At 47.4% G+C, this 26,409-nt stretch overlaps 8 protein-coding genes across 8 annotated transcripts; 7 read left to right on the top strand and 1 right to left on the bottom strand.

Annotated features, from left to right (window-relative positions):
* Positions 1 to 2,264: 2,264 nt before the first annotated feature.
* GGI43DRAFT_395860 (uncharacterized protein) lies at positions 2,265 to 3,222 on the top strand. Its single transcript, XM_083204904.1, has 3 exons — positions 2,265 to 2,643; positions 2,715 to 2,851; positions 2,916 to 3,222. The coding sequence occupies exons 1-3, from the start codon at positions 2,354 to 2,356 to the stop codon at positions 3,029 to 3,031; spliced, it is 543 nt and encodes a 180-aa protein (XP_083063976.1). The 5' UTR covers positions 2,265 to 2,353; the 3' UTR covers positions 3,032 to 3,222.
* Positions 3,223 to 4,340: 1,118 nt separating this feature from the next.
* Positions 4,341 to 6,521, top strand: GGI43DRAFT_420766 (ferric reductase family protein; the record flags this gene model as incomplete). Its single annotated transcript, XM_083207857.1, has 2 exons — positions 4,341 to 4,855; positions 4,919 to 6,521. The coding sequence occupies 2 exons, from the start codon at positions 4,341 to 4,343 to the stop codon at positions 6,519 to 6,521; spliced, it is 2,118 nt and encodes a 705-aa protein (XP_083063975.1).
* Positions 6,522 to 8,127: 1,606 nt separating this feature from the next.
* Positions 8,128 to 9,356, top strand: GGI43DRAFT_241447 (sterol desaturase family protein). The gene is made up of 2 exons (XM_083200686.1): positions 8,128 to 9,072; positions 9,130 to 9,356. Exons 1-2 carry the CDS (start codon positions 8,244 to 8,246, stop codon positions 9,132 to 9,134), a joined length of 834 nt encoding a protein of 277 aa, XP_083063974.1. The 5' UTR covers positions 8,128 to 8,243; the 3' UTR covers positions 9,135 to 9,356.
* A 524-nt stretch (positions 9,357 to 9,880) lies between these two features.
* GGI43DRAFT_431083 (uncharacterized protein) lies at positions 9,881 to 11,752 on the top strand (the record flags this gene model as incomplete). Its single annotated transcript, XM_083209373.1, has 1 exon — positions 9,881 to 11,752. Exon 1 carries the CDS (start codon positions 10,004 to 10,006, stop codon positions 11,750 to 11,752), a length of 1,749 nt encoding a protein of 582 aa, XP_083063973.1. The 5' UTR covers positions 9,881 to 10,003.
* A 211-nt stretch (positions 11,753 to 11,963) lies between these two features.
* Positions 11,964 to 13,882, top strand: GGI43DRAFT_395855 (mago-binding domain-containing protein). Its single transcript, XM_083204903.1, has one exon. It carries the CDS (start codon positions 12,673 to 12,675, stop codon positions 13,273 to 13,275), a length of 603 nt encoding a protein of 200 aa, XP_083063972.1. The 5' UTR covers positions 11,964 to 12,672; the 3' UTR covers positions 13,276 to 13,882.
* Positions 13,883 to 14,113: 231 nt separating this feature from the next.
* On the top strand, positions 14,114 to 15,726 carry GGI43DRAFT_241414 (proteasome regulatory particle base subunit RPT4). Its single transcript, XM_083200685.1, has 4 exons — positions 14,114 to 14,411; positions 14,499 to 14,885; positions 14,953 to 15,409; positions 15,486 to 15,726. The coding sequence occupies exons 1-4, from the start codon at positions 14,201 to 14,203 to the stop codon at positions 15,604 to 15,606; spliced, it is 1,176 nt and encodes a 391-aa protein (XP_083063971.1). The 5' UTR covers positions 14,114 to 14,200; the 3' UTR covers positions 15,607 to 15,726.
* A 3,617-nt stretch (positions 15,727 to 19,343) lies between these two features.
* On the top strand, positions 19,344 to 21,726 carry GGI43DRAFT_380334 (glutamine--fructose-6-phosphate transaminase (isomerizing) GFA1; the record flags this gene model as incomplete). The annotated part of the gene is made up of 4 exons (XM_083202966.1): positions 19,344 to 19,348; positions 19,503 to 19,805; positions 19,867 to 21,440; positions 21,506 to 21,726. The coding sequence occupies 4 exons, from the start codon at positions 19,344 to 19,346 to the stop codon at positions 21,724 to 21,726; spliced, it is 2,103 nt and encodes a 700-aa protein (XP_083063970.1).
* Positions 21,727 to 22,324: 598 nt separating this feature from the next.
* GGI43DRAFT_380333 (proteasome core particle subunit beta 7) lies at positions 22,325 to 23,321 on the bottom strand (the record flags this gene model as incomplete). The annotated part of the gene is made up of 3 exons (XM_083202965.1): positions 22,325 to 22,932; positions 23,057 to 23,204; positions 23,292 to 23,321. The coding sequence occupies 3 exons, from the start codon at positions 23,319 to 23,321 to the stop codon at positions 22,325 to 22,327; spliced, it is 786 nt and encodes a 261-aa protein (XP_083063969.1).
* Between the last annotated feature and the right edge of the window lie 3,088 nt (positions 23,322 to 26,409).

The raw sequence follows: 26,409 nt of genomic DNA, 5'->3' as shown, positions 1-26,409 counted from the left end.
ATTGGAGTTGACACGCCTCAACCTAGCGGTGCTGGTACTCACTCTAGTAACTGTACAACTCTCTATTTCAAGAAACCGTTTGGAATCTTTCTTTGCTTGAGCTGTAGGAAGACTGACCCGCTTCGTGCTATTGACATACACCTCGCAATCTTTCTCCTGCATTTCGCATTTTGGGCATAGAGTAGCGCGACGCTCTAATTTTTTAGCTTCATGGCAGTGGCTTTTATTAGATTGAGGTTGGTTTGAGAAAGATGTTGCTGAATGATGGCATTTATGCAGTTCACATTCTTTGCTGCAGCGGATGGTGTAGCGGTACAAGTGGCCACAATCGTAAATGAAGAGTTGCTCGCACATAATTTCTGTGGACTCTATTGGGCCAAATCCAAGGGATAAAGATTTCTAGAAGAGAAAATCATATTAGGAGGCAGCTAGGGCGCTTTGAGAACACCTATACGCTGTTTATATAGCGGCTTGATGAGAGAGAGCATGTCCGTTTAACAGAGACGATATTCTGCCAGTTGCCTCTGTGAATATTACTGGCTTGAGGAAGGGCGTTGAATAAAAAACGCCAATGTGAATCAAAGATTTCCATCCCAAATTGCTGTGGGGTGATTCACTACTGTTGGCAGCCGCAAGTTAATCTAGACACGACGATAGGTTTCCTAAACAGGGACTGTTTAGTGAATGAAAGCAGCTGTATTGAATGCCGTTCAATGTCATGAATAGGTACTTAGAGCTCACAAATTTCTGCCACTTCAGAGAGAAATCCAAGTATCCCTTTTTTATCCTGATTTTTTATGTTCCCCTCGTCATTACTGCATCTACTGCATCTACTGCATCGGATCAAATGGGGTAATACCATGGGGCTGGTGGAATTTGTCCACCCTTTCAGATTCATCCAAAAGGCAATGGAAACAGACTTGCAGCAGGAAGATTTTGGAGTAAACAAAATCCTGATGATATCAACGAATGCATGGTATATGAGCTAATGGACCAGATTACGTATAAGGTCCCTTTGATAACTCCATATGATCTCATCCGGTTAATGCCTTGTATGATGCCAGCAAGCGAGATGCCAGCAAGTGAGATTCCAAGCACGTATGCTATAGGGGATGAAGTACCTTACCCACACGAGGTTGCATTAACTCTCACGGGCCTTGGGAGTGTCCAATTATACGGATTATTGAGCTATACTATCCCCGACAGATCTCGAGATACTGTTATCGCGCTGAACCAGCCCTTAGCTGACCGGCTTTCAAGATATTCTTGGACAGTGCGGCCAAAGACGGCCCATTCACAAGAGTTGCAGCCAGTTTATATGTCTATTGAAGGCTCTACAGCATCTAATAACGAGCTTCATTTATGGGAATACCGTTACTTGAAACCGAATTAGACTGGGTAGAATGCTATGAGAATTATCTTTTGCCCATCAACATGGTCAATCAACCAAGGGTGTATGTCGAGAGATGATGGGATCTCAATCTCCCAAATCGTGAAACGAAAATCAGCGACAGAAGTACATTTTCTAGTTTGGCCAGGAGAAGCGAAGAGAATATCCTCATTCATGTGTCGAGAGTATATCAGTGGTCAATCTCTCTTCAGCAGATCGCCTTTTCAATGTACGCATCATGAGCAGCAGGAGTAATAGTAGAAATTACTGTACTTTGCGTGAAAGTGTAGCATTGCTACCTTTTAGTATTGATTTACAAACAATATACACGTACATTACTGGCAGCCACCGGGCAAATACCAGAACGGTCTATGGGCCTAGGGCGAGGTAAATGGCGCCCCTTGGTAATGCGATTCCCCTGCGTGTAACTTAGTATCTGAATGACAACCAGGTTGCGTCTCTCTGTGATATGGAACTACAAGAAGGAAGCTTTGGTCGGGGCCTTCGTTTCTGGATAGACAAAACAATTCCAGTATACAGTAGCAGGGCCGAGATTGTATCAAACATTTTCCAAGACCCTCTTCGCTTAGCTGAGTTTTTATTACTGGCCGAAACTTTCTCGTTGGAGCATTTTTTTAGTAACTGGCTGCAAAGGTACGTCTTGGAGGCGCAAAATTACCTTTTTGTGTTGCTCTTTGTACCTGCTTTTCTATAGAAGTGGAACTTGCTAGCTTTATACATCAGACAAACTCACCAACCGTACCGATTATGTTGAGTCGGTGGGATAGGATCACGTGGCAAAACGAAAAGTCTCGGCTATAGAGCAAGAACATTGAAGTCAACGAGATAAATCTACACGTATAAAGCAATAGATGCAGGCCAATGTTTCTTACACTCGCTCAACTACACTCACTCAACTTCTTTACTTTTGGGTATTCAACAGCCGCATCAGCCTAGAATATTATGCGCCGGCCAAGCGAATTTTTGAAAAAGCCATTTCAGCAGCAGCCCAAGGAGACTCCCATGGCCTCGAAAGACAGTTCGGGGCATCCTGAAGTATACAGGGAAGTGCTGGGCCAAATAGAGAGAAACATGGAGCTTCAGATGAAGAAGATATTTGACCGCATCGATGAGCTGAAGAGGGACGCGAATTCCCGGATCGGGGCCATAGAGCGTTATTTGGAGGCCACAGAGGCCAAGGTAGAAGAGCTCAGCGCTCAGTTTAACATGCAGAGCGCCAAACAAACCGCTGCGTAAGTTTATGGCTGCCGTGGAGAGCTTTTTGCTTAGACAGCTAACCTATATAATCAATTTTCTTTCGCAGAGAGTATAATTCTCGCGCGCGCGATCAAAATTCCCTAGTTACAAGTAAAGAGATGTTTCTCTGTCCGCTTCGACATCCCGAGAGCAACAATGACGTCCGCTGCCCGAGTACTTTAGCGGAATTGGAGACTTACAGGGGTACGTGTTTTGGAGTTTAAGTTACTCATCTAGAGCATAGAATATCATGGCTAATGAATTCTAGGATCCGAACTCGACGCCCTCTTACGAGATCTGGGAGAGCCTGTCCCGATTGCTTTGAAGCATAAATTGGAAATAATAAAATGGGCCCTTGGACTTCGGAATGGCAAATACAAGTAAGCAGATAAATGTGAATATCTATTCGCATTGTCTCTAAATTGCTCTTTATAGGGAAAGTAGCTATTTCTCTATGTAGAGAATGCTCCGTAGGAGGATGGGCTGCTTTTCTTTTTCTTTTTCAGCGTGTTAATGGATATCCGAGCGTCTGCAAACTATAAGAGGATGGGCTTTTTTTTTTTTTTTTTTTTTTTTATCGTGTTAGTAGATATCCGAGAATTTGCAAACTATAAGAGTCTTGATTATTTTCTTACTGATATTACTGCTATTTTTGTAATATTGGAACTCAGATGCTAAAAACTAAAAGGATTATTGTGTTATATATATATATATTGACTCGCATATTGGGAGGAAGGGGGGATGAGCAGAAATGCGCACATTTCAAGACAACGCTATTTTAATGCTGTTGGAGCTTTCTAGCGACTGGCGCGAGACTATATTCATCCAATGGTCTTTAGCCTTTTGCAAAATGGATGGAGATCCTGCAGAATATGTGGAATGCTGGCAAGGATCCTTGCTTGTCTGGGGGATTAATGTTATACACACAACACGCCAGATTGGCAAAGCTAGAGAGAGTCCAAAGGACCCGCTTCGATAATAAATCTCCGACAACCATGAAATGCGTACAATATACTACTATACTACTTGTTTATATCTGCTGATCGAAAGACCAAGTATGACTAGACCTTGGTGGCTTTGCATGATATGGCCCGCCGTATAATAGCCGTTAAATATACAACTATTGACTTGAATATTAACGAGTGCAGCCCTCAAGCGAGAAAATTGGAAGCTATCTCGTAAAGATGTCCACAAAAGTAATCATTGATGCTATGAGTGGGCTTTGGAAAGCCCGAATAGCAATTTAAAAGAGAAATTTTTCGCAAGCCAACAAATGGCTTTAAACGGCCAATCTATCAAAGTCCCTGGTCCAACGGCTGCCATCTCTGTCCATCTCTGTAACACGTTGATGCAGTGACAGCAACTCTTATCAGAGAAGATCTCTGATCCTCTGATAGTTGTACGACTAAGTTATAAGGCTGTCCAGGTATAATGGTAATGGCGGCAGATCGCTATCGGGTCGCGGCTATTGTGCTCAAATCTTCTCATGATCACAATCTAGAACCCCTCCGTCTAAACCACATGTATTGCTTCGCTCATCTGTGGTCGCTGGAAACCTCAGCTGATCAGTGTTAAGCGATCTATTGTTATACAAGTAGCTCGGCATGCCCTGTTGACCGACTCTATGTACAAAGGCATCCAGAATCTGGATTTGAAAGTTGCCTGTACCTGACATCAGCAGGATAATCTCAACATGAAGTTGTCAGCCGCAGTCCTGGTGACAGCGAGTGCGTTTGCAACCGTCTCTGCGTTGCAAGGCTTTGGCGATCAGTCGACTGGATATTTCCCTTACTGTGCCACGGCGTGTAACCGAGCTTTGGGGTCCAACTACCTCTCATGTTCTTTCGATGGCTACATCCCCGGCGGCATGATGGATAGCGACTCAGCCTCGGCCACGCCGGCGTGCCGAGGGAGCAATATGCCGTTCCTCTCCTCGCTGGCGTACTGCATTAGCACCCACTGCAGCTATGACATGGGCATCATTGAGACCTGGTGGGCAGCCAAGAGCACCGGGTCTGGTGGTGCCTTTCAGCCGCCCAAATGGTCCTATCAGGAGGCTCTGATGAACGTCACGGCCGCGCCAACTCACGTCCTTACGGCCAAGGACAACTTGACATCGACCATGCTTGCCAACGAGACCAACTACCGGAACCAATACGGTACGCTGTTCATGGTGGATCGCGAGGAGTTTCTGCATGAGAAATACGGGTATGAGTTCATGTTACTGCTTCCTGTAGGATGATGCTTACATGTATGTTGCTGTCATGGTAGACTTGTCCTCCTTATGATGGGCTTCGGCATGCCTCTGCTTGCCACATGGTTAGGCTACCTGCCGTTTGTGAGCCCTCTCATCCACAAGCTCAAACCCTATATCATTTGGCCCAGCACCATCGGGTCGTATCATGGTCGACCACTCCCCTACTTGGGCGGAACTGCCCTGACAAGAGGCCAAGCATTGTACGTGGCCGTCATGGTTATCCTCACCGTCGTATTCATGGCAGTGCACTATGAGACGTATCAGCCAAACTTGTGGTATCCAGGCCAGAGTGTCGAGCTCATGGCATACGTTGTGTGGCGTACCGGCTGCTACTCTCTCGCCTTGCTGCCTGTCGTTCTCCTTTTCTCCGCCAGGAACAACACGCTGCTGTGGCTGACCAACTGGTCACATGAGACGTATATTCTTCTCCATCGGTGGGTGGCCCGAATATTCGCTTTGCTCGTCATCATCCACTCGATCCTCTCCATCGTTTACTATGTAAAGGATGGCAACTATGACTCCAACCTAAGTGAGGCATGGTGGGTTTGGGGATGCGTCGGAACGGTCGCCGTTAGCACCATGTTAATCACTGCAACTCCGTGGGTGCGTCGTTATTCATACGAGTTTTTCTTGCTGTCGCACATCGTGCTAGCTGTCTTTGTTCTTGCTGGTACTTGGTATCACCTGTTTTACCTCTATATGAATATGTCGGGCTATGAGCAGTGGCTATACGTCGCCTTTGGTGTTTGGGGCCTCGACCGCCTCTTCCGTGTCCTTCGTGTCCTTAAAAATGGCGTCCAGCGTGCACACATAGTTGATATTGGCGGCGATATCATCCGTGTAGACATCGAGGGCATTCGCTGGGGGTTCCAGCCGGGGAAAGTCGTGTATGCTTTCTTCCCAACGCTGCAACCGCTCCGCCCGTGGGAGAACCACCCCTTTTCCGTGCTTCCAACCGCCATGCTGGAACGCTCTAACACCGTCGCTCCGACATTGGGCGAAGATTCCAGTTCTTCGCTTGGTTCCGGTACCCGAGATGACGTCGAGAAGATCGTATTCAGCCAGCAAGTGCTTCCAAAGCAACAGCTTGCGAAGCAACAGCTTGCGAAGCAAGTTGCCACTGCGGCGCAGCACCAGCCTACAGCAAGTATCACGCTCTTCATCCGTAAATCAAAGGGTTTCACCAAGAAACTAACCCCCCGCACCAACGTCTTGGCACTTCTCGATGGGCCCTATCCCGGCAATCCGATGGCTCCCATTTTGCAATGTGACCGCGTGTTGCTTGTCTGTGGTGGTATTGGCATCACGGCTATCCTGCCTTGGATCGACAATCACCCGAATGTGAAGTTGGCGTGGAGCGTAAAGGAATACGCTTCGCCGCTAGTCGACTCAATAGGCAAGGTCCTAGATAGGGTCGTCGAAAAGGAGGTGAGAATCGGCCGCCGACTGGATATCGAGGAGCTACTTGCAGAAGACGCGCAAGCTGGGTGGAAGCGTATTGGAGTGGTAGTGTGTGGACCTGATGGGTTGTGTGATGATACGAGGGCATCGGTTACGGCGGCAGCGAAGCGTGGAGATGCTCAGTTTGAGCTGGAGGTGCATGCTTATAGCTGGTAGTAGGGCCTGTATAAATCCGAGCGGAGAGGATATTGCGATGAAGGCAATTTAAAATGATGGATATATCTGTACATTGAGCTCGAAGAGCTGCAATATTACACTGTTTTGTTGCAGTGACCAAATCTCGCACCTGGATAGGCCAATTTGACATGTACATGAATACCAAACCGATGATGAAAAAAGAAAATAAAAATATGGCCCATTTTATGCCTCCTTTCCACATCAGTATAAACTAGCTGAATGCCTACTTTCCCTCTACGTTGGATATGAAGCGCTGCCATAGCTTGTTTTATTACAGTTATCAAAATTTCATGTATAGCCCATTTCTATTCATGTAAAATTGTTTATTTGTTAATGAAAAAAGTAGTCAAGCTATACCACATTCTCTATTTCCCCTTACAACTTGTAAAAAATCAATGCTATTATGGTGATATTTGTATAAAAGGGGGGCAGTTTTATCAAAAATTCGAGATGGCCAAACTTTGATGCTCCGCGTACTTGAAGATGTATTTAAGAGCATTTGAGTATACCATGCTCCAGCCTCAGTTCGACATTGGATAGCAATAGCTTCACATCAGCGATAATCCCTGATATACTAGTGATGGTGTTGTTCCACCTTCTAGCACACAGAAATTCTGCAAGTCCTGTAGAATTCGATGTCGGGTATAGTTTTTCCAAGGTTTATTAGCTCAAATCCCTCAATGATTACGAGGCTCTATTAGGCATATGTGTATCTTCTGTCATTGTAGCTGGCTACTTTTGATCCGGCTATTATTCAGGCGGCTATTCGCTACCCCTTTAACAAAAATCCGATATGATCGCCGAATGAAATGTAATATCCAGCTATCCCATCAACGAGATCATCTTTTTGTTCATTGATAGCACTCAAATCTCCTTTTAACCACGATCACCATTATCGTGCATCACTCAGCTCTTTAATAGCAAGCATCTTGAAGAGATGAAACCCATACATCACCATGCGATAGCCTCATCCGCGCCAACCGCGCCGTCCAACGAAACTGGGATGGAAGGAACGGGCGTATTATCAGTCTTCTCCACAAATATTTGCGTCACACAGGGTACCGTTTCCTGATGTGATATCTCAACATCCAGAGTTAGTGAGTGCCAAGAAACGTACGTTGTCATGGTTTTTATGGAGCGATTCATGCGTGCCGTGATAGGTATATACTTGTATCGCTTCAACTGAACTGTGTTGAGGATTGAAGGTCAGTTCATAATAATATTTAGTATAACATTCAGAGCCAGGCAATTTCAAATAGATGTCTTTATAATAAGACAATATACTATATACTTTGTTTATAATCTCTGGATGAAGTACTTGCCAAGAACTTACAAGAAGCTACCGCGTATTTCCTTGTCTCCACTTATACCAAATGCCCAACGCGGAAATTTACCAGGGACGAGGATCCTACGAATTGCTTTAGAGTATTGGCGAGTAAGAAATTGCTCAGTATGAATTCTCCGGATTCATCGGATGTAACGAAAATCATTCGACCAGCTCATGCAATATATATGGAGTATGACGCTCGCAAATCTTTTGACCTTTAAAAAATCCCCAGGCCGTGTCTACGACTAATATCAAACTCTCATATAACGAGTGTTCTAGTTTAACGACCATCGTTTTATAGAGTATATTTTCTCTGGCATCTTTTCTTATACAGTTTGATCGAGGCGAGCTCGTCATCTTTGACCCACTTTACAATGCTTTTCTTCACACTCTTCTCTCGGCTTCCCTTATCTGTCAAAGTATGGGCAATCCAACAGCTTGCATTCCACGTGATCAGTCTCGTTTTCGAATGGCTAGACTCTTCAAATGCTCTACGTAAGGTTAGGGCCCGAGAGGCAGATAATAGCAAGTCATATAAACGGATGCTTCCTAAAGTCCTCTTAAACCAATGCCTCGTCCTTCTACCTTGCATGGTGCTTTCTGAGGCTACTGGACTTTGCTTCACAAAGAAAGGCTACATTTCGACAGGGCGTGCGCTTCTATCACTGCCCGTTCTCGCAATCGGACATGATGTCGTCCAGTACCTTACTCATCGATACCTGTTGCACCAACCAAACCTGAAGCTTATGCGTATGCTGCGCCACTCGGTCCACCACTCGACGACAGCCAGCAAAGGAATCAGCGCGTGCTACATGTCGGTTCCTGATTTCTTCCTCGAGATTGTGCTGCCCTATTTAGTACCGCTAGCACTCGTCGGTGGTGGTGGTGCTGGCCTACGCTTCCATTCGGTGGTGGTTGCTTCCGGCGCTTTTGGTGGCATCTACGAGCACTCAGGTTACGATCTCGCCTTGGCATTTCAGGCAAATCCACAGAACAAGGAAGATGCATGGTATTGGAAAGTCCTCGCATCTGTGCTATCCGATTTGCTCAGCACTCGTGCCCACTACGAGCACCACTCGAGGGGCCAGGTGTCGTTCTCCGATGGCTTTGGCAGCCCGGGATTTTGTGATTCCATCTTTGGGACACGCTGGGACATGGTTCCTAAACACCGAGATGAAGTCGAGCGCGAGTGGCGGTTGCAAGGTGAGAAGCATACCGCACATCTGCAGTAGAAGGCAACAGAATTGAGAGGATACTTAGCCTAGGTTTTGATGCCAAACTTAAGATTGGTGTACGGCAACGCTTGCCGCCGGTTTCAAGCCAATTTTCAGCAATTTTGTTTACAGATACCCTCCGTTCAAAAAATTTCCTATCGTCATCTAATGACCCTTTATAGCGAAGATTCTCCAAGTGTACATCACCAATAATCCGCCAGAAGGAAAGCAACTAGCTCGAGAATCTCCAGCCATCCACATCAAGTGTGTATATCACAGACGGAACAATGGATTCAACATAAACTCGGCATGTTATTTAAATTTTGGCATGGTGCGGTGTTAAAATTGATCACTGGTGGGAGAGCTAAAAGAAGATGGTTGTGAATGATAATCAATTCAAATCTAATGTTGGAAAAGATCATCGATAGTTTTACACATTCCTTTAGGTGCAAAGAAAGTGCGCTCATGACAGAATATAATAATAAACAGTTTATCAACCAAGTTGGAAGTTGTGCTACCTTAAATAGTTTTGACAGCTCAGCTGAGCACATATGAGCAAGTTTTGATCCTGCACGGCAACACAAATGCCATTTCTGGACTAACAAAAGCTGAGCAAGTTTATTTGCCAATTGAAATGAGCAAAACACTATACCCTATACCAGCTTTAGAAAACATCAAAATAGTATATCGTAATGTTTAATATTTAATATATATATCAGCTCATGTTATTCTGCATTCTGTTTTCCCTGGTGATCTCCCAGTTCAGTATTTGGGTAGCATGTATTGCCTATGAATTTCCTTGTCGTACCTTCCCTACCTGTGTAATGATCTCGTTTCCAACTCGACATTTTCTTATATGATTCAGCTGCTCCTAATTCTATCTCTCTTCGATCCATAATACCCAGCCAACAAGCAACAAAATGGCCATCGCACCATCTGTCGATCCGCCAATCGAGGCAGAGGCAAAATACAACAACGCAGCTGAAAATACTGTTCACGAGGTGGAAAGTTCCGATGATGGCCAGCAAATAAACACCACATATCAACCTGGTGTCCAGGACATTGAAGCAGTTACTATTACATGGTCGAGGACCTGGCTCATCGTTGCCTATATCCTGATATGGATCACCTACTTTATCCAGGGTCTAGTGACCGGTGTAACTGGTGCTCTTCTTCCCTACGTTACATCTGCGTTTGCCGAGCACTCTCTCACTCCAACCACTGGTATCTTGAGCGCTGTCATCGGAGGCGTTACCAATCTCAGCATTGCAAAGGTCCTGGATATCTTTGGTCGCTCCCAAGGATATCTCCTTTGTATTGTGCTCTGCACCGTTGGCCTTATAATGTCGGCTGCCTGTAACAACGTCGAAGCCTATGCTGCCTCTCAAGTATTTTACACTGTCGGTATCAATGGCATAGGATACAGCTTGAGCGTGTTCGTCGCCGATACATCGTCACTGCGCCATCGAGGTCTGATGCAGGCGTTTGTCAGTTCTCCAAATTTAATAACGTGTTGGCTCAGTGGACCTATTTCTACAGCTTTTCTAAACGGAGCTGGCTGGCGCTGGGCTTTTGGAATGTTTACGATTCTCGTCCCGGCCGTAACCCTTCCTCTGTCTGGACTTTTCATGTGGCAGTTCTCCAAAGCCAAAAAGCTCGGCCTCATTGCGAAGCGTGAAAGTGGGCGCACACCCTGGCAGTCCTTTGTTTACTACTGCCGCGAGTTCGATGCCGTCGGCCTCCTTCTACTCTCTGCTGGCGTTGCTTTCTTCCTGCTCCCATTCAACCTTTACACAATTGAGGCGAAAGGATGGAGGTCTGCGTTGATTATCTGCTTTCTGGTCATCGGAGTCATCCTCATCATTGCTTTTGTCGTATGGGAGAAGTTCTTTGCACCAGTTTCATTTTTGCCGTGGTCTCTTCTCCAAGACCGTACCGTCCTCGGCGCTTGCATTCTCTCTTTTGTGCTATTTCTCAGCTACTTTTGCTGGTCTAGTTACTTCAGCTCATTCCTACAAGTGGTAAATAATTTGAGCATTACCAATGCCAGCTATGTCATGCAAACCTATACAGTAGGCGGTGTCATATTCTCTCTCGGTACCGGCGCATTCATCAGCTATACTGGCCGCTTTAAGCCTGTAACGCTCTACTTTGGCATTCCTTTGACAGTTCTCGGCATGGGTCTGCTAATCTACTTCCGTCAGCCTGACCAGAACGTTGGCTACATTGTCATGTGCATGATCTTCATCTCCTTTGCCGAAGGAGTGCTGGTCATCTGTGACGAGATTGCCATCATGGCCGCCGTTGCAGAGCAGCAATACTTTGCTATCAGTCTGGCTGTGTTGGGGTTGTTTTCGAATATTGGATCCGCCATTGGCCTGACTATCTCTGCCGCTATCTGGCAGGGCACCATGCCGGGAAAACTTGCCGAATACCTTCCTGCCGCTGACCAAGAGAACTTGCTCCTTATCTATGAGTCCCTCCCGACGCAATTGTCGTTCCCAATCGGTTCACCCGAGCGTATTGCAATCCAGCATGCCTATGGAGATGTACAACAACGTTTAATGATTGCGGGGACTGCTGTCTGGGCTATTGGCCTGGTATCCGTTTTGATGTGGCGAGACATTAAAGTTATCAACATTAAGCAGACGAAAGGACAGGTTGTGTGAAGCTCGCTGGTGTTTTCAATGAGAATAGCAGGAGATATTTATGTAAATTAAGAGATTCTTTCATCAAATGACTTCATGATGTTATAGAGGTAGATTATCTCATAGAGTGTTTCGGTACTACGATACATTATATCTACACGTAGTTAGATGTATCACGCATGTTTTGAGGGGAAAAAAGGCTATTTGGAGGCGCGGAAAAGGCGAACCATACTCTAGTAAACTAAGCTAGACCACATGTATTGTTATTTTCTATCATGGAGTTTTCGCACTTACCTTCCTTACTCAAAGGATAACCAGTTAAACTTCGTCAAAGAGTATAATTCTTTTATAAGTTTAGAGTTGTTATTCCTATCTGCCTGAATCTTTATATATTACGATGCCTTTTATAGGGTCATACTGTCCCGATGCCAGCCATTTATACAAGAATTGGATGTCATGTCCGCAGTCGACGTCTAATTTTATCTGTAGATGTCTTGCATGATACCAATTGCGAGTCGTTGGTTGGTGTTGGGCAGTCTGAAGCGTCAACATAAGGCCAGCCAATCGCGAAAAAGATGGTGGGGATGTGGCTTTGAGCCGCTACTTTCTTGCGCCCAGCTCATGCTAGTCCAGGCCTCGGTCCCTGTCCGGCCATATTCAACTGTTCTTGCAAAAGAAGACCTGATTTTGTGCTACCTTGGGAATATCAAGTGCTGCTGTGCCGCTACCGAACAGCTAATCTCGAGCTGAGAATCCTTCTGCACTTGTATCTCAGGCCACGGTATCATTGGAAGCCTCGTTGCTGCACGTAGCTCCTGCATCGGAGCCATTAGCTCTACAAACTGTGATTGGGTACCGAGCCAGTGCGGATTGAGTCAACCTCCCTGCCTTCGATTGTGCCACCCTCAGAACACCACCGGCACCTTTATACCGCCGTAATCATGGCTCCCTCTACATCAACGAATTCCGGCATCACCACAGACGAGGCCAGCGGAGAGCGTCACATTCCCGAGTCCATTCGAGCTGACGGGAGTACACGAAAGGCCATCAAGATCCGTCCCGGCTACCAGCCTCCCGAAGATGTCCAAGTCTACAAGAACCGAACGGCAGAAGCCTTCCGTGAGCGTGGAAAGCGAGTCGGCATACCTGGCGCCGCGGGATTGCAAGAGGAGAAGACAGAGCAAAGCTCCGCTGCAAGCAATAAGAACGCGAAACGGCGAGAGGCCCGGAAGAAGGCCAAGGCTGATGGCGACGTCAAAGCTGATACAGCTACTGCCACGAAAGATGCCGAATCTAAAGCAGAAGAGATTGATCCTGAAGTCGAGCGCGAGAAGAAAGCTAGAAGTCTTAAGAAGAAACTGAAGCAAGCCAAAGAGCTCAAGCAGAAGAAGGACGGTGGCGAGGGACTGTTGCCAGAGCAGATCGCAAAGGTCATCAAGATTAACGAGCTCATTCGAGAACTGGATGCCCTTGGATTCGACGCGGAGGGAGAGCCAAAGACCGATTCGAAAGATGGTGTAGCTGAAAGCAGCGAGAACAACTGAACGTCATCTTGTTTTACGCAGGCAAAATGCAAATTGGAGACTCCATCTCGTCTCCTGGTCGACATGCGTATGCAGTTGATCATGCCATCTTGTACCACGCCAATGGCGCTGCTAGGAATTGTTCAATCCTACCCATCTCGCCAACCCACCAGAAATCCTGCTTGCCGGCTAAAGACATTTATTGGAAGCAAGCTAGAACAGCAAAGGATTTGATAGACTTTATCGGCCTCAAGACGCTTGAAGTAGCGGGGCACGAAAGATCCCTGTACATCTATCCCAGGAATAATTTTGGAGGCATGGGACAAATCAGGATCTGAGGCACGCTGCATGTATATAAAAGAAGTCTCCACATCTAAAACTACATATCTGTACATTTAACCCCAGATTCACGATCAATTGGAACCGCAATGCAATTCATGAGTCTTTCTGCTTCTACTGTGACGCACGCAGGGTCGCGGGGTACAAAGCGCATATGCTAAGTACTATGTACTATGAGGTAGCTTCCCCGGATAGATGGAATAGTAGTATATAAAGCTTCACATAAGCAAACAATTTAAGATATAGAAAAACTCCGACAAAAAAAAGGAGATATAAAAGCAAAAACTATCAGGGTATTTGTATATGATAAAAAAAATGAGCTGTAGGTGCCGATACACAGCATCAGAGGCCGCGCAGGTCCAAGCTGAAGAGTATCGCCGATCTTCTGCCGACAAGTGGCGGCAGGGATTAGCTCAAGGCTCCAATGAGTGAGGTAAGCCTCCACGATTTCAAAGAGCAGCCACTGTTAGGTCCCCATCCAGCGCATGCAACTCCAGCCAAGCTCCCAAACAAACCGACACGAAGAAACCCAGAATTAAAACTGCATATCCCGGAATACAAGGCCCCTGAATTACCCATTTTCCGCTTCTGAATTCCGCCAACAATCATGTCCGCGGAAGACGAGCGCCAGGTCGCCCTCAACGCCTACCGGGCGAAGCTCATCGAATCCCGCGAATGGGAAGCAAAGCTCAAGAACCTACGATTAGAGATCAAGGACCTGCAGAAGGAGTATGACCGGACAGAGGAGAACATCAAGGCGCTGCAGAGTGTAGGACAGATTATTGGTGAAGTCCTGAAGCAGCTGGATGATGAGAGATGTATGACACCTGTCTATGATGCACCCTGGCATGGGGAAGCTATCCCACCATCTTTAGGAGAGCGATGCTAACTTTGAGCGCTTACAGTTATCGTCAAGGCATCATCGGGCCCCCGTTATGTCGTCGGCTGCAGATCAAAGGTTGATAAGACGAAGCTCAAGCAAGGCACACGTGTCGCCCTCGATATGACGACATTAACTATCATGCGTATGCTCCCGCGAGAAGTCGACCCGCTAGTTTACAACATGTCACTGGAAGACCCTGGCCAGGTCAGCTTTGCTGGAATCGGTGGATTGAACGACCAGATCCGAGAACTGAGAGAAGTGATTGAGCTTCCCCTGAAGAACCCGGAGCTCTTCCTCAGAGTCGGCATCAAGCCGCCTAAAGGTGTCCTGCTCTACGGCCCTCCCGGAACAGGAAAAACTCTTCTAGCTAGAGCAGTTGCAAGCAGTCTGGAGACAAATTTCTTGAAGGGTGAGTGATATTCGATTGAGAAGACCAAGCTTTGGGTTGGCTGGGCTATGCTAATAACCTACTGCAGTTGTTTCATCCGCCATTGTCGACAAGTATATCGGAGAGTCTGCAAGGCTAATCCGAGAAATGTTCGGCTATGCCAAGGAGCACGAACCTTGTATCATCTTCATGGACGAAATCGATGCTATCGGAGGACGACGATTTTCTGAGGGTACCAGTGCCGATCGTGAAATTCAGAGAACGCTTATGGAGCTACTCAACCAGCTAGACGGTTTCGACTACTTGGGCAAGACAAAGATCATCATGGCTACAAACAGACCAGATACTCTAGACCCTGCGCTGCTACGTGCTGGTCGTCTGGACCGAAAGATTGAGATTCCTCTGCCCAATGAGGTCGGACGACTGGAGATTCTCAAGATCCATGCCTCATCTGTCGTCATTGATGGCGATATTGACTTTGAGAGCGTAGTCAAGATGAGTGACGGTCTGAACGGAGCTGATTTGCGAAATGTTGTCACTGAAGCGTGAGTTGCTAACCCGACCCCTGAGGATGGATTTTGCGAAAGTTATTTTCTTTACGTTGCTAACAATGGAAAATAGCGGTCTATTTGCTATCAAAGATTACAGAGACTCGGTCAACCAAGACGATTTCAACAAGGCGGTGCGCAAGGTGATGGAGTCGAAGAAGTTGGAAGGCAAGCTGGAGTACCAGAAGCTGTAAATAGCTTTTGATGCGGATGGCTTTTTGGGGGATGTTTCTGGCGTCAGCGAAAAGGAAACTGATGATGGGTACTTTTTTGAAGCTGTATAATAAAGAAAGGCAGTGTAGATGCAAAATGCCGAGTGAGCTCATGGCATAGAAATGATATGCATCAGCGACAGGGGAACAGATAACAGCATCAGGCTCAGCCTCTTAAGGGGGAATTTTTTTTTTCCTACTTTGGTGATGTTGATGATTCCATCATTCCAATAATAAGATATGGTGTTGCTGTGTAAGATTGACATGCTTGTGGATCCTACTAAGATATTTACAGCATGTACAAGGGTAACCATTGTTACAAGGGATGGCATTTTGCCTTACGCCATGTTGACTCTCCCTAAAGCAATTAAAGTGCTCTCCCGCTGTGGGTAGCTGCATAGCTAGCAGAGCACATGTCAGGTGAGACGCGAGAATGGCTCTCTGAGTGGACGAAGGAGCAAGGCTGACTGGCAAGTTTGCATACTCATTGTCAGATGGCATTACATCTACGTCCGCAAACTGCTATAATTGAGTAAAGGAGCGAGGATGTAGCCAGGGATAAGCTACCAATGAGTGGCAGACCACAGCGCATGTTTCCTCCCTCTCGTTCCTTTCTTGCTATCTATTTTTCTCTCCCCTTTATTGACATGGTTCTGGTTCGGGCCGCAACTGTTGCTGAGTTGATCAGCAGGGTGCTCTTAAGCGGAGACTACCTGACTAGGTAGACAAGAGATAAAAAAAAAATCGAGTAGTGTGTGTGGCTTTGCTGAGATGATTACTAGCTTGTTTTTACTGACATGATTCTAGAAGAAAATAGACACAAAGACGTAATTTCGTTTCTTTCCATTTCTTATCTTTTTGTTGAATCGTCATTTAAAAAAGAAAAAAAGTCTATAATAACAGGACTCCATATCTCAGCACAGCGCACAGAAGCTGATGCTATTCTTGGAACAAGCCATCTAAAGCCACCGTTGACTAAGGGTTGCTAGGGGCGAACCGATGAGGCTGTGAACGGGGAGCTTTTCTTCTCTAAGGCCCAAGGCGCGAAATCTAGATCCCTCGGAGGAGGCGACGCCAAGCCAGGATGTAAATTGATTATTCTTATTTTTTGCATGAACGGGGCATGGGGGAGGAGCTGATCAGAGGGCGCGTGGAGCTGTTGTCCTTTTTGGCTTTTTTTCCTTATCTAGGTTCTTATTTTTTGCCTGAAGCGAGGCGGTTATCATGGCAAAAACAGACCAAACGAAGTACATGCACACATACGAGGCTGTAATTTCACAGTGAGCCGGGATGGGGCTATTTTCAGCACACAAGACATTCCAGAAAAATTAAGATGCCGGAGGTTCTAGGCACTTGGCACAGTACCGGCAGGAAAACCGACAGGGGGCCTTAGTTGAAGGGGGTCGCAAAAAAGAGTTGGATGGATATACGGAAGTGCGTTACCGGGGGCCGGAATACGAACTTATGACGTCTCTGGAGGGTGACACTGAAGTTGTTGGTGCGGCAGCGGCGATTTTCTTTCTTCTTTTTCAGCCATTATTTTTTAAAATTTTCATGGTGAAACTTGCGCCAGGGATGGGGCCTGCGGCTGTCGTGCTAGTTGGCAGCTTACATGTGCACTACACAAAAAAAAACAGCCCGAGTAATACTGTGTAAGAGTGACTTTGTCGCTGTCAGTGGTACGACGGACTTTGGACGGAGCTGGTTACGGATCCTTTTTGCTGTGTAAGACGTTTTTAGCACAGGCGGCACGACTCGGGCGCGGCCATTGGCTGGATTGAGGGTCGGGCTGGAGTGGACGGTGAGATGGTGGTGAGCCGCTGGTGGACGCCGCGCGAGGCTCCTTTTTTCCCCTTGATCTAACGCATTCAGAGGGGACATGATACGCCCTACATGGGACGGCGAGAGATGCTAGCGGGCAGCCGGCGTGGGCTAGCCCTGGGCTGCGTACCGGCATTCATTCACTCAATTGCGCGCTATGCGGTGCTGTGGCTCATCCCTAGGAGGCTGTCGTCGGGTTGAAGCTTTGCGTCAGGCTGGTCCCTCGGCATGACGATGGCGACAAGTAGGTCGTTGCAGCGTCGCAGCCAAGATGGAGTACAGGAATCTCTACCGGCCCCTGAGATAGGCTAGCGAGAAAGCCCCGCCATCGACGCCAGAGTTGCCTCTGTGCTCCGTACTGTAGATGTACATGCAGAATTAGTATCCCCCGTGGAGGGGCCGTCGTCTGGGCCACCACGCGGTGTCTATACCCATCGACGGCACTCGTTCAGATCAGCCCAAAGCCAGAGGGGAGAGCAGTTGGGGAATCAACAAGAAGCATGTGTACCCAATGCCCAATGCCATCAACAGTGTAGACCGTCACGGGGCAGCCTTTTGAACTGCAGTATAGAACAGGCGCCGGCACCACAACCCCGCCACAAGTCCAAGCGTCCAGTTAAACTGCTAGACCACCACGCAAGCACACGCAGTTCGCCAGCCTAGGCGAGAGATGTCCGCGAGTGCATCTGTATGAGCTGCTGTTGACAGCTTGTTTTTGGCCTAGATTACTCAATCATCCGCATCTGTCCACATCACGCTCAGCTCCGTGGCACACGCCCTCTGGGCATCAAACAGGACGGACAAGGGGTGGGACGGATTCGAGTCTTTGGGCCGCTTTTGGCAATCGAGTGCGGGATGGCTTCACATACTAACACACGATGCACTTGCGTGAATGGCCCTACTGTGAACCCATTGTATAAGCGTCTTTCACGTATTGATTTACACGTATGCTTCTTTTGTGACCAAGGGCCGTGCCACCACCAAAAGATAGGCTCGTGGCGATGCTGCGGTCGAGGAAACTAGTCAAGCTGTACGAGGAGCACAGATCAGATCAGCGAGAGGGTGAATGATACGAAGTAGGTATTGCCACGCAAAAGGAAATCAAGCCGACGCCACCACCGTGATGGACATCAATTCACCCTGCCATTGTACTATGCAGGTACGAGGCCAAATTGATTGTTGATGCTCGTACAAAGTTCTTTTCGAGCCAGGGCCAGACGAAAATCAGCGTAAACAAGGTCAGCTTAGCCTGGCAAGATGGAGGGTTGGAGGGGCAGCCACCCCGAGCGCCCATCATCTCCGTCATCCATCCATCCTCTGGCCTCGCATCTGATCAGATATTCGCCTGGGTAGCCGGTACCTGGGCTGTACGCAGCTCGCCAACCCGCAACTACCAGCATGTGCGGTACACGCTGCTCCCTCGTACTCGGTGCTCCATCCGTCGTGCTAATGCTGGCTGCTGTCCAACCCAGCCCACCATGGACCCTCTCTCGTCCCCCCTCTCCACATTAAGCTGAGCCCCAAGCCTCGCTCCGCTGCGCTTCTGGCCAGCGCTCCTTTTCCTGCCACGGGAGCACGTTTGTTATGCTCAAAGCTTTTAGCTCGCAAGTCACTGATGACAAAGTACATATAGACGAATACTTCCCTCCTTCTTGTGCTCTGCATTCACCTGTTCCGCGCCTCCCCTCCTTTTACACGAAACCTTCCCCCCTTAACTCCCCTTGACGCATTCCTACTACCTTATCTATAAACCACTGTTTATCTCTTACTTTATATTCTGACGAGCCCTCTCTTCTCTTCTCCCTTTCCATCTCTCGTCTCACACCACTCTCGTTTTCCCTCTCGACATATTCTCTTCTGTCTTGATTCCATCCGACACATAACTCTCAACAGCAAACATGTGGTAAGCTTCCTCCTCCTCTTCATCCCACCATTCACCGCCCCGCCCCGCATTCGTACTCTCGCCATCAATGCCACCATGGCCCCTGATGAAGAAGAGAGCCCAATTGGCAATTGAACTGCAACTGACTCTGGTTTGCTTTTTTTTTTTTATGCAGTGGTATTTTCGGATACGTCAACTACCTGGTGGAGAAGGACCGCAAGTTCATTCTCGATACCCTGCTCAACGGTCTGTCCCGTCTTGAGTACAGAGGATACGACTCCGCCGGTCTGGCCATTGATGGCGACAAGAAGAAGGAGGTTCTGGCCTTCAAGGAGGTTGGCAAGGTCGCCAAGCTGAGGAAGCTCATAGAGGAGTCTTCTGTGGACCAGACCAAGATTTTCGACTCACATGAGGGTATTGCCCACACCCGATGGGCTACTCACGGTCCCCCCTCCACTCTCAACTGCCACCCTCACCGGTTTGTCCACCCTCATCCCGCATAATGGAAAATCTAGGTCCAGTAGACTAACAATCAACAGATCTGACCCCAACTCCGAGTTCGTTGTTGTCCACAACGGTATCATCACCAACTACAAGGAGCTGAAGACCCTGCTCTCCAGCAAGGGCTTCAAGTTTGAGACCGAGACGGATACCGAGTGCATTGCCAAGCTTGCCAAGTACATCTACGACCAGCACCCCCAGATTGGATTCACCGATCTCATCAAGGCTGTTATCCAGGAGCTTGAGGGTGCCTATGGACTGTTGATCAAGTCTGTTCACTACCCCCACGAGGTCATTGCTGCCCGAAAGGGTTCTCCCCTTGTCATTGGTGTCAAGACCCAGCGCCGCATGAAGGTCGATTTCGTTGACGTTGAGTACGGTGAGGACAACGGTGCTCTTTCTGCCGAGGCAGCTTCTCAGACTGTTGCCCTCAAGAAGGATGGCGACTTCCTCGCCCCCTCCAGCGCCCTGGGTGCCCCCGACAAGTCCCTGCTTCACCGCAGCCAGTCCCGTGCTTTCATGACCGATGATGGCATGCCCATGCCCACCGAGTTCTTCCTTTCTTCTGACCCCTCTGCCATCGTTGAGCACACCAAAAAGGTCCTGTACCTCGAGGATGACGACATTGCTCACATCCACGAGGGCTCCCTCAACATCCACCGCCTGAAGAAGGCCGATGGCAGCTCCAACGTCCGAGCTATCCACACTCTTGAGCTCGAGCTTCAGGAGATCATGAAGGGCAAGTTCGACCACTTCATGCAGAAGGAGATCTTCGAGCAGCCCGAGTCTGTCGTCAACACCATGCGAGGTCGTCTCGACATTGCTAACAAGTCTGTCACTCTTGGTGGTCTGCGTTCATACATCTCCACCATCCGACGATGCCGCAGAATCATCTTCATTGCCTGCGGTACCAGCTACCACTCTTGCATGGCTGTCCGTGGTATCTTTGAGGAGCTTACCGAGATCCCCATCTCTGTCGAGCTGGCCTCTGATTTCCTCGATCGTGAGGCTCCTGTCTTCCGAGACGACACTTGCGTCTTCGTTTCTCAGTCTGGTGAGACTGCTGATTCTCTGATGGCTCTCCGCTACTGCTTGGAGCGCGGTGCTCTCACCGTCGGTATCGTCAACGTTGTCGGTTCCTCCATCTCCCTCCTCACCCACTGCGGTGTCCACGTCAACGCTGGTCCCGAAATCGGTGTTGCCTCCACCAAGGCCTACACCTCCCAGTTCATTGCCATGGTCATGTTTGCCCTCTCCCTTAGCGAGGACCGTGCTTCCAAGAAGGCTCGCCGTGAGGAAATCATTGAGGGTCTTGGCAATGTCTCTGCCCAGATCAAGCACATTCTCGAGCTTGACCAGCCCATCAAGGACCTGTGCCAGAAGGTCTTCAAGGATCAGAAGTCCCTGTTGCTGCTTGGCCGTGGTAGCCAGTTCTCCACCGCCCTTGAGGGTGCCCTGAAGATCAAGGAAATTTCCTACCTGCACTGCGAGGCTGTCATGTCCGGTGAGCTGAAGCACGGTGTTTTGGCCCTGGTTGACGAGAACCTCCCCATTATCATGATCCTCACCCGTGACGAGATCTTCAAGAAGTCTCTCAACGCCTACCAGCAAGGTGAGTTTATATAATACCCAGCCGCTAATTTGTCCTATTCCTGATACTAACATTTATCGCTACAGTCATTGCCCGAGGTGGCAAGCCCATCGTCATCTGCAACCCTGGTGACGAGGAGTTCAAGGCCTCTGATGCTCTCAAGATCGAGATCCCCAAGACCGTTGACTGCCTGCAGGGCATTCTGAACGTCATTCCTCTGCAGCTGATTTCCTACTGGCTGGCCGTTCTCGAGGGTCTCAACGTTGACTTCCCCCGAAACTTGGCCAAGTCTGTCACTGTCGAGTAAAGAGGCGCCGGTCGGCTCTACAAACTGGGTGTTGGCATAGCAGAGCTTTTCACCGCCCCAAAATTAAAAGATAATGAGGATTTGGCAGTCAGGAAGTTTTTAACGGCTTAGCAATTTGTTTTTCATGGGAAGATGCCCCTTTTTTGTATTTAATAAGATCCTGAGCGGGATTCAACTGTCATAGAAGACGACAGAGTGCTATATCACATAGGGCACTGGAGCTGCTAGAGCGTATTGGTATACTTGTTTTTTGAAGCAAAACCAGTATCCTTAGCGTTTTGTACGTAGACTTTGTTATCTGCTACCTGAATAAGTACAAGGTAGAGAGAGAATTGACAAAAGTTAAAGAAAAAGACAAAGACCCACTCCGTGATCTCTCTTGCAATTGAAACAAGTGGGCAGTTACTCCGTACATAAAACCAACATCGCAGGAATCTTGGCATCACGCTCTTTTGGGACACTGCAAGATTAATCGCTCTGCTGGGAGCTAAAGTAGAATATTCTTTTACTCTTCTTTTATTTTATTTTATTTTTTATACTAGACGAAACAGTAGAACAGGCGCAAGCAATTATATCTTAATGACTCTAGTTTCCGTCTCTAGACTGTCTGAGTGCCGTAACCCTTGATTCTGTCCGCAAATGCCCAGCTTTGGTTCTCTAGCTTTTCGTCCTCTTTCAGTTCAACGCCATCCTTGGTTACGACGGCTAATGAGTAGGTATCCAGACTTCGAGCGTCACGGTAGAAGAGCACCTTCATGGCCTCCTTGATAATATCGACGGCCTCCTCGCGGGTGAGCTTCTTGGCCGACTCCTCATCGGGGACATAACGTCTCATGATTGGCTGGGCGAGCATGGCACCGAAGCCCGTGGCTAGGGAAGGGGCGGAGTAGGTGCTGCCGAGGAGGTCGGCGGCGGCGAGGAAGGGCTCACCGTTGTCGTCGAGGCCGCCGACGAGGAGGTGGTTCCAGAGGGGGTCGAACTTGGAACGGCGGTTGTAGAGGAGCTTGGAGAGGTATCGGTGGAGGTTAGCGGCGCTGAGGCGAGGCTTGTCGGGGGACTCGTAGGCCTCGGAGAGGGAGAGTTCGGTGAGGTGGCGGTCGAGGTACTGCATGTCGGAGATGTCGCCGCTGAAGCCGAGGATGGAGGAGTCGGCAAAGGGGCGGAGACGCTTGACGTCGGTGAAACGGGCGAGGGAGCCGTATGAAGCTGTTGTCGTTGAGATGGTTAGCCAGTGTCGCAGGTGTCATGAATGATGGTCTAGTCCCTCTATCGGAGAAGAGAGGAAAGGAGGGCTGAGGCAGCATGATGTAGATTGGGCAATGGCACTAACCCAAGTTATCGGCGGCAATGACAACGCCATCCTTGAACTTAATTCCTATTACTGAGGTACCGGTGACGATGGGCTGCTGGGTGTTCTGCTTGGGCCCGTTCTCCTGCATGTAGGAGTGGTCGTAGGCGCCGTAGACATCGTCTCTAGGCTGCATGGAGGAGTCAGCATGATAGTCTCAAGGTGTTATTCGGCTATTGCATCATTGATGAGTTGAAATATTGGAAGTTGCACTCACCCGACCCCAAGCTTGCGGACGGTGATCCATTTTGGTTTATATGTGTTGGAAGATGAAGAAGCGGCGACGTGGGGTAAGAACGGCGAGATGGAGAGGCTGATTGAGCTTGTGGCCGCTCTTCGAGGGACAAGCTAGATGTTTCTTTGTTTGGTGGTGAAGCTGTTAAAGAACCCCCAGATGCTTGGCTGGACGTAATTGGGAAGTGGTCGTTGGCAAAAGAAGAGCTGTATGCGAGGTCTTGCTAGAGCTGGTGATGCAGCTCGCTGGTCGCGCGTCCCAACGGTAGCCTACAAGCACTGAAAGAGGTGGTTACATAAGCCGATATTGACATCACCGTAAGTGATTGGCTGAACGGGGAGGAGAGGGGAGCTTGGACCAGGGCCGCTCTCAGGCACCATACGCCCGCGATGGCGGGGCCGACGCATACAAAGCCTTGAAAGCGAAGTTGATACTTGTAGTTTTAGATCGAAGATGCGGAGGAAGCTGTAACATCTGCTACAGTAGCAGGGAGATGATTCATTGCGTGTTTAGATGGCTCTAAAATTGGACATATTATGCTTGCTGGTAGTACCTAAGTAGCAAGAGGGTTATCATGTTAGCTGCATCTATATCTGAACAGTACTCCCTAGTCAAGCCAATACACAAACTACGTATCATCTTCCGCGAAAAATCATTTCAGAAACATTTCCAGAAACGAGTATTGGAGATTTATAGTACCTTATTTTTCCATTTTCTCTACTATGACTTATTAAACTTTGTCATGATCCTCTCATAGAGTGCCTTGGCAAGAAACGCCGAGTCAAAAGTTGTGGTACAGTGGCGCTTTAGGTATATACCAATTTGTAGACTTACATGCACTTGAAATCTGGCGCATATCTAGGTATTTGCATTGCAATTGCTGTATTTTTTTTTTTTTTTATTTCAGTGCTATATAGCATTAAAAGCAGTAGAGGTAGTAAAAGCAATAGACATAGCAGAGGCAGTAGAGGCAGTAGAGGCAGTAGTAGAGGTAGCAGATACTCTATTACAAAGTTTGCTTTCCACTTTCCTTGCAAAGCAACGATGATTGAAACTTTGATCTAGCTATATAACCTTCATCTAACTAGATAAATGCGATCTAACCCGTTACTCATGTGCAACATCCCTATATTGAACAAGTCCAGTCCATACCACAGGAAAGAGATGGCGACAGATGCTCTGCCGCATGTGAGTGCCAATCGCACGATCCCTCCGCCTCCAGACCATCCACAGTTCTGCAGATCCGAAACCAAATTTCTACATCCACGTTATGGTGCTCCTCTCAATGCGTTCCTAACGCTGGCGCGAGTGGATTGCGAGTATTCTAACAACATCGCTGTTTATGGAATACACCATAAGACCGCCTTAACGGCTTGTCAGATTGTTGCCAATAACACTTTTGCCGGCTATCTTGCTCTAGATAGAACTGGTGTCTAAAAAGTAACCGTTCCTCTAGATGGCCTATTAACAGAAAACGAATATATTTTTATTGTTGATGGCAACGGTCCGTAACACTTGTTTATCATAAACATATCTACCATGTAGATTAGATCTTGCTAATATAGGAAATTCTAGATAACTACGCTATAGTACCAAGTTTTCGGGATTGGAGGTTTCCTGAAGAGAGCCTGCAAAAAATCTGGCAACATTCCTAATTCAGCTGCCGCTCATTCTTCCATATGCAGCGTGACTAATGTTACGTATGCTGTTGACAATGTTTACGTTGCGCCTCAGGAGGAAATAGCATGGTACAGGCTGAATCTACTGATTAATTCAGACATCGAAGACGACTACAATATCATCCCTCTAAGGAAGGACCTTCATGAATGTTTTAATAATGGCTGGTTTGTCGTTGTACCCAAGGTAGCACCGGACGGCTCTTGTCAATACGTTACCCATATACTCGGCAATTGTGCAGCACAAATATGGCCGACATATCAAAACATCACAGTTCAACGACTTTTATTTCGATCAAAAGCCCACCTATTTTCGCGATTTGCTTGGGCAATTTTTCAACGTGTTAGGGGTTTCATCATCTCTGGTGTTACGCGCCGAGTTAATCGACTTCATATACATGAAAAGGGAGGTTATCCTGAATGGAAGGACGAGGAGGCAATAGGCCCTTTGCTTACATTACTTTATGGCAAGGAAGACACAAGAAACTTTAAGCGAAAACAATTGCATAACAATAGAGATTCTGGACATAGCTTTTCTTCTGATGGCTGGGTAAGCGATAACGAAATGGAGACCCGACAAGATTTATCAGATGATGTGCATAAGGAGTTAAAAATCTCTGTCGCGGAGTCTGGTATCTGCTCAGTATCAGCAAGAAAGAGATAGATCTACCTTAATGTAGGTAGGGACTTCTAATACCCTTAGCCGGAAATCAACGCAGCCTACATAACGACTTGTATTCAATTATTTATCTTGCTAATATTGCCGCTACTACTGCTACTATGTTCTACTATATTCTACTACTTATACTATATTCTACTACTTCTACTTATTCTACTACTTCTACTTATTCTACTACTTCTACTTATTCTACTACTTCTACTTATTCTACTACTTCTACTTATTCTACTACTTCTATCATCTTCTACTACTTCTATCATCTTCTACTACTTCTATCATCTTCTACTACTTCTATCATCTTCTACTACTTCTACCATTTCTAGTGTTACCATTGGTACTACCTTTATTATTTCTACTGGTGCTACTGGTGCTACTGGTTCTCATACTGTTATATCTTATTAGCTAATGTATTAGATGGGTACTCAAAATAGCCTTATAATCAAGTATGGGTGCATAAGAAGAGAGTTGTAGATGTTAGAATCGTTGGCATACGCATGAACTATGGTTCTTTTATAGGAATAAATTACTGAAAAGATAATATGAGAAAACTCGTATTTCTTATTTATTCATTCTTCATTTTCTCCATCATATCCTACCAAACTTCATGACTCTCTAAACCAGAGCTTTGGCGGGAGACGCCGGGTTGAAAACTGTGGGGCCGAAATTGAGTTGCTATTGACCAATCAGCGTTGCTTACTTCCTGCTTGTCTCTTCGCGAATTTCCTTAGCAGAACTTCTTCTGAGG

This window comes from Trichoderma evansii (assembly GCF_050947405.1).
Source record: "Trichoderma evansii strain SZMC 28006 chromosome Unknown GGI43scaffold_3, whole genome shotgun sequence".
Lineage (NCBI taxonomy): Eukaryota > Fungi > Ascomycota > Sordariomycetes > Hypocreales > Hypocreaceae > Trichoderma > Trichoderma evansii.
Note: the sequence above shows the minus strand (reverse complement) of the source record. Positions and strands in the feature narration are given on the sequence as shown.

What these genes read in the sequence shown, in the direction of transcription:
- GGI43DRAFT_395860 (XM_083204904.1), top strand. Translation starts at nt 2,354, where the DNA reads ATGCGCCGGCCAAGCGAATTTTTGAAAAAGCCATTTCAGCAGCAGCCC. An exon ending in AGCGCCAAACAAACCGCTGC is followed by an intron (nt 2,644 to 2,714) that starts GTAAGTTTATGG and finishes TTTCTTTCGCAG; the next exon opens with AGAGTATAATTCTCGCGCGC. An exon ending in GGAATTGGAGACTTACAGGG is followed by an intron (nt 2,852 to 2,915) that starts GTACGTGTTTTG and finishes AATGAATTCTAG; the next exon opens with GATCCGAACTCGACGCCCTC.
- GGI43DRAFT_241447 (XM_083200686.1), top strand. Translation starts at nt 8,244, where the DNA reads ATGCTTTTCTTCACACTCTTCTCTCGGCTTCCCTTATCTGTCAAAGTA.
- GGI43DRAFT_395855 (XM_083204903.1), top strand. Translation starts at nt 12,673, where the DNA reads ATGGCTCCCTCTACATCAACGAATTCCGGCATCACCACAGACGAGGCC.
- GGI43DRAFT_241414 (XM_083200685.1), top strand. Translation starts at nt 14,201, where the DNA reads ATGTCCGCGGAAGACGAGCGCCAGGTCGCCCTCAACGCCTACCGGGCG. An exon ending in GCAGCTGGATGATGAGAGAT is followed by an intron (nt 14,412 to 14,498) that starts GTATGACACCTG and finishes GAGCGCTTACAG; the next exon opens with TTATCGTCAAGGCATCATCG. An exon ending in CGAAATGTTGTCACTGAAGC is followed by an intron (nt 15,410 to 15,485) that starts GTGAGTTGCTAA and finishes AATGGAAAATAG; the next exon opens with CGGTCTATTTGCTATCAAAG.